This window comes from Pan paniscus, chromosome 14 (genome assembly GCF_029289425.2).
Source record: "Pan paniscus chromosome 14, NHGRI_mPanPan1-v2.0_pri, whole genome shotgun sequence".
Lineage (NCBI taxonomy): Eukaryota > Metazoa > Chordata > Mammalia > Primates > Hominidae > Pan > Pan paniscus.
Genome location: NC_073263.2, coordinates 99,959,273 through 99,970,340, shown reverse-complemented (window position 1 = coordinate 99,970,340; position 11,068 = coordinate 99,959,273). Strand labels below are relative to the sequence as shown.

The 11,068-nt window shown below is 55.4% G+C and overlaps 1 protein-coding gene across 7 annotated transcripts in view; it reads right to left on the bottom strand.

Annotated features, from left to right (window-relative positions):
* Positions 1-1,365: 1,365 nt before the first annotated feature.
* The window catches only part of FARP1 (FERM, ARH/RhoGEF and pleckstrin domain protein 1), a 311,897-nt gene continuing 302,194 nt past the window's right edge, over positions 1,366-11,068 (bottom strand). For 4 of the 7 annotated variants that reach the window (XM_055096923.2, XM_034936876.4, XM_063595982.1 and 1 more), the window contains 5 exons: positions 10,910-11,022; positions 10,310-10,476; positions 4,894-5,001; positions 4,282-4,433; positions 1,366-2,882 (listed from right to left, as the gene is read on the bottom strand). In XM_055096923.2, coding sequence (XP_054952898.1) covers positions 2,801-2,882; positions 4,282-4,433; positions 4,894-5,001; positions 10,310-10,476; positions 10,910-11,022 — 622 coding nt within the window. In that variant the 3' untranslated portion in view covers positions 1,366-2,800. Of the gene's footprint in view, positions 2,883-4,281; positions 4,434-4,893; positions 5,002-10,309; positions 10,477-10,825; positions 11,023-11,068 lie in introns of all 7 variants that reach the window. The other 3 variants (XM_063595979.1, XM_063595978.1, XM_063595980.1) reach the window with 1 other exon arrangement.

Below are 11,068 nucleotides of genomic sequence, written 5' to 3'. Positions count from 1 at the left end.
ACAATGACATCACAGTTTTTAGCACTGAAGCCAGTCTCATGCTAGTAACAGTGGGTGTGCCGCTCGAGGGACTGGGTTCTAATGAATACTGATAGGAACGGGGAGTCTCTGCAGTCGCCAGACAAATCATACTCAGCCCCTTCCAAGTGGTTCTTTTAGAGTTGACTGGCAGCATTTCCTGTCGGGGGAGATGGGGTTTGATGGAGTTAGAAAGCTCGCCTCTGTGTACATTCTCTCCTGGGCTGTTACTTTCTGTAGATGCACAAAATCAGCTCCAATGTTTTTAAGGGCATCTTAGCCAAGGAAGCTGGCCTTTGTGTCGCCACTTCCAGGCCTGCATTAAGAGAGAGCCCAGGCACCAGGGCTACCACTGGAACCTGCCTCAGCGTCAACTGCTGCTGGTCTGTAGCCAGCCCCAGCCTTTGAGACAGGCTTACTGTCACCAGTAGCCTCTCAGTGCCAGCCCTGAGCTGCTCCTGGCTCAGCTGCCCAGAGCCTACAGCCTGGGGAGGTACTCAGCCTCTGGGAGACGAGGGCCGTGGACTGGGTGGCTGGTAGCTCCTGCGTTTTTGAGCTGTGTCCTGGCTGGCTGCTGCCAATGAGGTGGACACCAGTGTGGTTTGGGGTGCACTGGCCACTTCTTGCTGGGTTCTGATTTTCTTGGAAGTGCATCTGCCTTCCTTATCCAATAGTTTTATTCCTGCATTGCTCTTGTGAAGTGGCTGGTTTGGTTCTGTATGTAGCATTTTGTACCTTTCCTCTGGCAAAACACTCAATTTATAAACATTTTTTATATTTCCCTCCTTTAAAAACAGCTTGTGTATTTCTGCTATAAAATGTGTCAGCAAAGGCAGAGTGACCTAATAGGGCATGTTCTTAAGCACAGGGACTGTATCATGCAGGGGCCAATAAAGTTCAAGAAAACGAGTATCTGCGTCATTGTGTGTCTCGTGTGTAGTGTCTCTCATACTCCACTCAGATGGACTGTTACCCACACTAGTATTTTCTTGAGGGCACACAGGAAGCAGAGGTGCTGGTCACAGGTCAGAACCACCAGTGTCCAGCAAGCAGTTTGGAATCATTCAGAAATAGCTGAGGAGACTGCCTTGTCCCCAAGTCTCCAGGAATGAGTGAGTGGTGACTTCTGGAGGGAGCCTGATGCTGCTATGTGGCGGGGGCCACGCGCCCCGGAGCTGTTTGTTTGCTCTGCCCTTGCCTGGAGGTGGGGGGAGCATAGGGAACAGTGGGGGGCAGGCCCTCCCTGTCTCACTCTCAACACTGGGGCTTTAGAAACCCTTGCTGGAGTGTCCCCTTCCCCCCTCCACCCCCCCCCCCCCACACAGAAAATGAAGACTACAGACAAAGTTGGTTGTTCTGCCTTAAAACATCAATATGCTGGATTGTGGCGTGAGGTATTTTTATTCCCTTTGTTAGTACTGGAAACTGTCTGGTACATCTTGTAAGGCAAATGATTAACACACGTCAGGCTCTTCGTCCGTTTGCAAGTTGCTGTTTCCAGGTACACCAGTCAGAGCTCCACAGAGAGGGTGCGTTCCTGGTTCTCAGGTGGGCAGGTGCTATGGTGCGGGGCGCTGGAAAGAATTGGGTTGAATTGGCCGTCGCCTCCGCTTGTTTGAGACTTGTTAGAAAGGGCTTAGGAAAACCAAGGGAATGGCAGCCACCCCATCACCATCGAGAACAGGCAGACGTTTCCCGAGTAGGGGCCAAAGCCACTGGAAACCGTGTTCCCTGTGCAGTCCGACTGACACTACCCCATGCCTGGGGGGAATGAGTATAAAAAGGTAAATGTTTTTGAAGACAGGCACGATATATACTACTAGAGAATGCGCAGTTTCAAACCACAGTTGCAGGAGGATATAGGAATAACGACAGGTGCTGGGGACTACGTACCATGATTTCATAGTGCTCTGCAGCCAGCACGCTCACTAAACGCTCATCACGGAACATACCACAAATGGTGCTGATCAATGACACACGGGTTTTCATGCTTGTGACACAGACAGCAAAACACCACGGCTTATTATCATCTTCCCATTGTGTACACCACTCACAGGACGGTGACAGTCCAGGTATTGCACTGGATCTCGGCTTTGCTTAACAGAAAACAACCCTGCTGCGGTTGGAAAGAGTTACCACTTAAAACGATTTGGTCAACTTGCACCAAGAAGTAGGTCGGGAACAGGTGTTTTCAGGTGAGCGTGAAACCCCGCAGTGGAACGCTGTGTGCTGCAAATTGCTTATTAATCAGAGAAGTGAGTCCTACTAACTTCCTATTATTACAAAAGTAGAAAGACTGAAAAAAACGAAATCTGAAAATGATCTCATTTGCTTAAGGCTGCACTGAGTGTATTGCAAACACTGGGAAATCCACTTTGTAAAATGCAGCAGCCAATAGGTGAAAATAATAAAAGAACTTTTTTTTTTTTAGGAAGAAAAACACTTGCCCTGTCTTGTGTTGAACGGATGTGTGTGTACTGTTTTTCAGGGGCAGGGTGGAGGGAAGGTGTCATTTGGCACTCTCGTAATGACAATGTTTTAATACTGGCACTAGCTAAAGAACAGCGCCCCCAGCGGATGCCAGGACTGGAGGTGGGAGCGCTGTTCATTCAGACGCTGAGAGGTCGGGGTTAAAAAACGCGGCTGTGGAGACAGGAGAGCTGCTGCGAAGCCATGTTTTTGATTTTCAGACAGGTGTTAATTTTACCAGGCTTCATTAATACAGAAGAAAGGAAACGTCTTCCAGGAAAGCAGCCACTGTGGAAACGAGTGTGTCCGGCCATCAATACACGAGAGACTCTTTGTGGCTCAACACGTGGGGTCGCGAGGCAGAGCTGGTGGCACTGCGGATCACTTCCATCCACCTGCAACACGGGAACGCCAGTTAGTCAACCTTTTGTTTGGACGGACTCATGACACTTTGGTGGGCATCACTTACAGAAACACAAGGTGAAGTCAGGCCGCCTGGTTGGTAATCTGCCACTTCAGCAGAAGAGCAAGGGAACGGCCAGCACCCAGGCGTTCCTGAGGTACAGTGGAGACCCACTGGCCTGGGCACTCACTCAGTGTGGAGCTGGAAGTACCTTGCTGCGGTGACACTGCCTGCTCCATTGGAGCAGTTAGGAGCGAGGTGGCCTCTGGTTGCTGGGGAGAACGCTACCTCCTATTTTCATGGACATGGCAGAGAACGGCGGGACGTGTCCCATCCTGCTTAGTGGAAGCTCTCCCTTCCTTTTTTCTTTTTGAGACAGGGTCTCTGGCTCTGTCACTCATACTGGAGTTCAGTGGTGCAGTTATCGCCCACTGTAGCTACCTCCTGGGCTCAATCGATCCTCCAGCTTTGGCCTCCCAGGAGATGGGACTACAGGCTTGCACCACCACGCCCAAATCTCCCTTTTTATATATTTGTGTATTTGCTCTATACCGGTGCTTCTCAAATGGGTGCAATGCTGTCCCATTTGGTAAAGTCTGGAGACATTTTTTAGATGTCCCAACTGAGGGGTTGCTGCGGGCATCTAGTGGGTGGCCAGGGATGCCGCTGAACATCCTACACGATGCAGGACGGACTCCCCAAATTACCTGGCCTTGTCCCAGGCCTTTCAGGATCTGCACTGCAAGGCTGGACCCTTTGTCACAATAATAGCAAAGTCCCAACTTTGATCAACCCAGCTCTCGAGCTCAGTCCAGGATCAGATTTGAGAATGGCTCTCCTCTAGGTTCCTTTTTCAGGTGATATTGTTTAGGAAGTGCTCAGCATATTGCTGAGGACCCCTCCCCTCCTGCCTCCCGGGGCGAGGAGGGCTCAGCAGGGCAAACTGCACAAGTAGTCGGCTTGGGGATGCAATTTGCAGAGGCCCAGGATCTCTATTCAAAATACGAATTGCAGGAACAGTCTTAGGCCTGACTGTTTCATTTCTTTCTTGGCTAAATGAAGTCTGCGGCCCCTGGCATTACACCATGTAGGCAGTCTCACTGGGGCTTAGCTTCATCATCCCAGACACGTATGTCAGAGATCTCCAAGCGAGATGTCTAGGGCCTCAGCCAACACCGTGCAGGGTAAGGGCGCAGGGAAGTTGGGACCCCACGTTCTGCCATGAGAACAGAATCGCCTGCTGGTGCCGGGCAGTGGGACCCCAGGTCTAAACGCTTAGTTGGCAGGGAAGGGTGGGGCCATCTCTCACTCGCTGACTTGGGAGAAATCCTGATGTTTGGAAGAGGGGGTCCTCTTCTGCCGGGCCCTGTGCGTGGGAAGGGGGTGTCTACCTTTCGAACGTGTACTCGCTTTCCGCCCTGAAGTAGTAGACGTGGGACTTGAAGTGCAGCTTGAACACGTAGTCTTTCTGGATGTTCTCGGACTCGGAGGGGATGGTGAGCGAGTAGCCGAGCAGAGGCAGGCTGGCAAGGGGATGATTGTCCTGGAAAGGGGAAACAAAGCAAAGTGGCTTTTCGGGGGCAGCTTCTGCTGCTGGGCCTGGCTGCTGCCCCGCATCAGACAGGGACTTGGGAGCCCAGGCAGCTCCCTCCTCGGGCGTGGGCCTGGAAGGGACCATGGCAGCCAGTGTTTGCCTGTACGTGATGGCCCAGGTGGCAAGTCCCGCCAGGACTCAGCTGTAGATAAAGCCAACCCCCGTCCCTTGTCCAGGCAGAAGACAGGTGGCCCTTCCTAGGGCAGAAGTTGTCCTTCAGTGGATGATAATGTCAGTCTTTCCTAGAGTTGAGGGCCTCGGGTGGACAGGGCCCCCCGCCAGCATCCCTGTCATCCCCGTGACACCTGGAGCCAAAGAGGCCTGAGTCCTTCCAGAGGAGGGCGGCCCCCTCACCTCATGCTGCCACCCCCAAGGTCCCAGGGCCACCTGCCCTGTGCGAGACACTTACCTGGTGTGACTTGTAGAAGAACAGGCAGAAGTTTGTGAACACCACCCACAGCTTCTGCCACCCGTTGCTGTTTTTGAATTTCCTCAGCAGGTTTCCAGACAACTGATTCTGAAAGGCAAGGAGGCCTGTGAGAAGCACAGCGGGCACCTGCCCCAGGAGGGCACAGAGAGCAGCTCTCCCTGCACCAGGGCCCTGGGCTGGGGCATGTCCGTGACTGAAGGATGTGGGCCCCCCCACTCCCCCGTGTGTGGGGAGACTTGGCAGGTCCTGGGACCCTGATCTCATCACTTCCCCTTGTCACTTGCTGTGGGGCATCTTGGGGTCCCTGTGTCCCCCCAAAAGACACGTTGAGGTCCTGACTACCAGTACCTTAGAACACAGGCTTATTTGGAAATAGGCTCGTTGCAGGGTAACTAGTGAAGATGAGATCACACTGGGGTAGGGTGGGCCCTAAATCCAACGGGAGTGGTGTCCTGAGGAGAAGAGCCACCTTGGGGGGAAAGGGGTGTGCCCTGTGACACCGAGGCAGAAATGGGGGCGCAGGACCCCATGCATTGCCAGCAGGCGGAAGCTGAAAGAGGGAAAGATACATCCCAACAAGCTCAGAGCAGCACTCGTTTTGAGGGGCCGGGCACCCTGCCCGGGAAGTGGGGCCTGGGGTGCATGTGAGCGGCTCCCACATGCCCTCTAGTGGCCCAGGAGGCAGTTGCAGCCCTGCCCACCTCCAGGCTCAGGGCCGGCCCAGCCCCTGGAGCATTGTTAGGATGCACTGCAGCCCAGCTAGGGGGCAGGGACAGGCACCTGTGTCCATGCTACCTCCAACAACTCTGAGCAGGCCTGACACACTGGTGGCTCATTTCGTCCCTTTGCCAAAGTGACATCACCAGCAGAGACTCAAAGCAGTTGCACCACCTTGTAAAGGCACTTAATACCACTGAATTGTTCCTGTAAAAATCGTTAAGTTGGCCAGTATTGTGGTATAGCTATTTTACCACAATAAAAAATACAGACCTCCGAGTCTGCCTCATTCCATCTCTCTGGGTGCCCCTGGCACTAAGCTTCTGTGCTGGGAGCTGGGATCAAATGGTCTGATGTCCCTGCCCTCCAGTTGCTCAGGGAGGGTCCAGTGAGAGACATGGACACTGACAGTAGGTCCGTGAGGGGCTGCAGGATGTGGGGGACCCCGCAGACGGGGAGAAAGGGCGTTCCAGGCCAGGCAGGCAGCTCCAGCCATCCACCCTCCTCCCCCAGTGGCAGCAAGGAACAAGAAAACGCAAGGCTCCAGGTTCCCAGAAGGTCCTGGTGGTGGCCAGGGCTGGGCTGATGCCCATGCGGCATCTTGGGTCATGCAACATGGAGCAAGGAGGGTGGCACACTCCCCTTTCCTAGGTATTTTCATACTGAGTCACATAATTTTCACACAGCAGCCAGCCCACAGTGGGGTTCATACATGTCACCCATCACAGTCTGGGCCCATTTGTTTCCAAAGCAGCTTCCTTAGCGCTCTCTAGCTTCTGCCTGGCCATTCCAATAGCCTCTGGAAACCTCTTTATCAATAGGCACATCCAGCGGCCCTTCCTCGCTCCCCACGGCCAGGCCGAGCCTCCCGCTCCCCTGTGTCGGGTCCATCCTGGCCTCCAGCGTGTTACGGGCCCTGCGCGCCACGAGTCTCCTGCCCTACACTCAGGAGGCCGAGGCCATGCTGGTGGCTCCCAGACCTATCTCCATTCACTGCCTTCACGAGAGGGTCAACATCCTTGTTCAGAACCAGACCAGCCTGCCCTGTCTCCTTGTGGCCCGTCACTGGGGCCACCGCTCCTCTCCCTTCTTGGACCCCATCCCCTCAGACCCTGCTGTGGGTTGAACTGCACCCCCAACAAGTCCAAACCCTCCGTGCCTACAATGGTGACCTCACATGGACACAGGGTCTCTGCAGATGCGATCGAGTCAAGGTAAGGTCACTAGGATGAGCCCTAAGCCCAACACGAGCCGTGTCCTTAGAAGAGGATATTAGAATGCAGATGCAGGGAGGACAGCTGGTGACACGGCAGACCGGAGCCCTGCAACATGGGTGGAGTCGGGGACCCCCGAGAAGAAGACTGCCGCAGCCACCAGATGCTGTCAGAGAGGTGGGGACATATTTCCCTCAAGGCCTCCCAAAGGAACCCACCTGCCAGCAGCTTGATTTTGGACTTCCGGCTTCCCGCACTGTGGGAGATGTTTCTGTGGCCTCACCCAGTCTGAGGTTGGTGCCGTGTGACGCCACGGGGAACAAATATAACCCCCGTGCCCGCCACTCCCTGGCCTCACTGTCCCTTCCCTCCTCCCGGTCCTGTCTGCACCGTCCTTTCCCTCCGCTGCCCCACTGTCCGTTCCCTCCTCCTGGTCCTGTCTGCACCCCGTCCCTTCCCTCCTCCCAGTCCTGTCTGCGCTCCGTCTGCTGAACAACTTCCCTGCTGTCCCGTCTCGCCACTCCAGCCTTAAAAGACAACTTGCATGGCTTTGCCTCTGGCCCTTCACTGGCTCTAGTGCCCACAGGCTGGGCAGCCCTCTGGCCATCCCAACATCTGACCCCATCTCTGGTGGGAGCCCCCAGACCTGCCGGCTTGCCCACAACTTTTAGCAGAGGCCAGTGAGGCCACACGGTCCCCAGATACGCCCCTTCCTCACGTGTGCCTACATGAGTCAGACGGGAGCGGGAACTGGGAGAGGCTGGGCACGGGACTGGGGAGAGGAGGCTGTTGAGTCAGGAGGAGATGGAGCTGCTTTGTCCTGTCATGCAGGGAGGAGGCCCTGGGGATGGCTCATCTGCAAGTCAGCGAGCATTTGGCATCTGGCACGCGAGGGCTGCCTGCCACCGACACGAGATTGACGCCACGTGCCTTGGGAGGGGGCTTTCTGGCAAGGAGGGACATCTGCAAAGTGATAGAGCAGCCCGAGTCCCTGACTGTACTAGGTGGTCACTGCCACCTTCAAACCCCACTGGCCAGTGGCTCACTCTCCTGCTCTCTACTAGGGTCAGCAGACTTTTCCTCAAAAGGCAGACGGCAGATATTTCAGGCTTTGCAGGCCAAGGGGCAAAACTGAAGACATTATGTAGCAGCCATTAAAAAAACAGTGAAACCCATTCTTGGTTCGCAGGCTGTAAGCCACCAGGTCGGGGCTAGATCTGGCTGGGGGCCAGCGTGCCCCTGACTCAGTGCCTTGACCTGATCATGCACACGGAAGGCTGCGACCGTGTAGATTTGTTATCCAAAAAAGCTGGGCTGCAGGTGGCTCTGGGCCACCTGGACCCCACTTGGGTATTTGCTGCCTCGTTGAATGGCCTGGGTGCCTCCAGGTATGTAAAAAGCTTTGAGGCCTATGACAAACCCCAGCCTTGAGAGTCGTAATTCACACATTGCTGAGGTCAGGACGAAGCAAGGCCAAGACGGTTCCTCCCCAATGGCGGCGCCACACGTCGACTGGCTTCATTTCAGACACACGCCCACAGGTGAGATCTGATGAGGCCTCGTTTCCCATGAGCCTATCGCAGGTTCTTCCCTGCTCCTCCGCATCGGGGGTCTCCTTTCCTGCTATCATAATCCCCATCCCCTGGGAGAAGTCTCAGACCCGCAAGCTTTGCGCACAGGCCTGGTGAAGCTGGGGAAGAATGTTTAGTGCTCTTCACACCTGGGCTGTCAGGAGGCCCAGGGAGGGAATATTCACACCTGCACACTCAGGGGAACCCCATGGGACAGAGCCTCGTGTGTGGGGACAGCTGGGAAGAAAGGCTGTGCCTGTGGGGGAGCCAGGGCCTGCACCTCGGACGTGTCCCCTTGAGGATGTCTTCAGAAGCAGGACTGGGCTTAGAAACAAGTGGCTTGTAGCAGGAAACTCAATAAAGGCAGGTCTGAGCAACGGGGAAGGTCGTTTCCCGAGAATAAATTCCGAGACTCTCTCGAGACCCTCCATGAAGCACTGCTGGCTCATTCCTGCTGCTGTTGGTTCCAAGAGCCAGCAAACTCCTGTCCTGGCCAGAGTCTCTTATGTGACACTCTTTGGACCAGGCCTGTGTGGGAACTGGCCCTTTCTGCGTTTGGAAGGGAGTCCTGCCTCGACTGCAGCAGCCCCGCAGAGGGCGCGGGGGCAGAGATTCTGCAGTGAAACGTGAGCATTCACATAAAACACAATCACAATGATGAATGGCCTCGCCCCAGTTCAGGGCAGCTTCCACTGCCAGTGAGAGATGAAGAAAGCTTTCCTGTTTCACACCTTCATGGGCTTGAAGTGTTCTGAAACACAGCTATGGGCCTGGACTGAAGAATGCTTAGGGAATGGGCATTTGGAAGGGTCTGGAAGGATTCAAGATCTGGGAGAGATGCATCTTCAAAGCCAACTTTCAGGTGGTGGGCTCAGAAAACAATACCCTGAAGTGAAAGGTTCAGAAGCCAGGCCTCCCCGCCCACCTCCTGCCTCGCCCCTTTCCTCCCCAGGCGAGCCACGGAAACTGGACTCCCCCTTCCTTAAGGCGGGTCATTGAAACCAGAACCTCCTTCCCCCAAAGCCAGCCACAAAACCAAAAATGGTCACCCTAACCTTTCTCCACCGTTCTGTGTAAGAGCTGGCTATAAACTTACTCCCTGGCCCACCTTGTGTGAGAAGAGGTTCTAAGACCGCCACTGTAGAAAGGGTCCCGCACCATACCCCGGAGCAAGGAACGCTGCTCAGAAAGGCCCAGAAAACCCGGAGGGGCCCTGCGGGGCTCCTTTCACCCTCCTGGCACTAGCTCTCAGCCTGTCCCATCAGCTCCACACGGCGCCCTGTTCTTCACGGAAGCGAAGCATAAAAACAGACGGTTTTTGCTGGACCTCTGGGTCTTCGTTCTGAAGGCTCCCATGTCATGTAAAATGACGATGAAATAAACTGGTCATGCTTTTCCCTTGTTAGCCTGTCTTTTGTCACAGGAGTGTCTGCCGTGACCCTCATGATGGGGAGGAGCTGGCACCTGCTTGCCATCGTGCAGACTCTCCTCCCTCCCATGCACCAGATTCCCGTGGGGCGGTTCAGGACAGGACAGCCATGGAACTGTCCAGCAGCTGTGCCCTGGGCCCTGTGTTCTGGGCTAACTGCATGAGAGGCAAGAAAACAGGTGAAGAAAGAGAGAAAACGACCTTGTGGATGGCAGCAGGACTGATGAGCACCAAGAGACATGACTGCATTTGTGGGAGGTCGGCGCCCACTCAGCATCACCTGCAGGGATACCTCCGGCAGGCTCCAAAGGGGGCCCAGCGTTGATCCTTCCCTGCTCAGCCACCGCGGGTGGGTGGGGCCACCCACAGTGCCAGCCTCCCTCAAGCCCCTGGCCCAGAAGTTTGCCTGGGTTCTGCCTGGGCCAGCACAAGCTGGGAACCAGAGCTGCCCTGCCCCTGCGTACCTCCACTGCGATGCTGAAGTCCACCATGGAGACGCTGGTGTTGCGGTGCCAGCACACGTGCACCATTGTGTTGCCGCGGTGCGGGGCCTGGCGCTCCAGCGACGTGCGCGAGGCGCTCAGGTCATCCTCTGACTCCTGGTCAGCCGCGGTGGCTTCATCAGGGGACTCTACAGGATGGGGCAAAAGGCAGCACTTCTGATCTTTCCTCCCAGCACCCCTTCTGATACATTCTGAGGTGCTGGAAGGTTGGGGGGCTCACAGCAGTCACAACCTGTGGTGCCCAACCAGAATCTAATGAGGCCTCGATGGACCCTGCAGCTCCAGTCACAGAGCCCCAGCCCCTCCCGGGTGTGTGGACAGCCTGATGTTCTCTCCCTGGACAAGGGTAAATGCCGGCCCAGAAAAGGTGACTTCCCAGCTCCCTCATGCTGATTTCAGGGGTTTTACTTTTAGGAAAAAGAACTGTCTTAATCTTTGGCTTTAAACACAGATATACACCACGGATGTGAGGCCTACCCGATGGGGTGGCTTTAGATGCAGAGATGCTGTCCCTCCATGAACCAGACCCCTGCATGGGAAAGCTGCCCTGGCCACACTCACTGTTGTCAGGGGGGCTGCTGGCCAGGAACTCAGGGGCGGGGCTGCTGCTCTTCTCCGCCAGGTCAATGGCCATCTGGATGTCCTCAACCCACTTCTCCATCTCGGACCGAGAACTGGAGACAGAGACGCGTCAGGTGTTCAGGCCACAGCACATCAAAG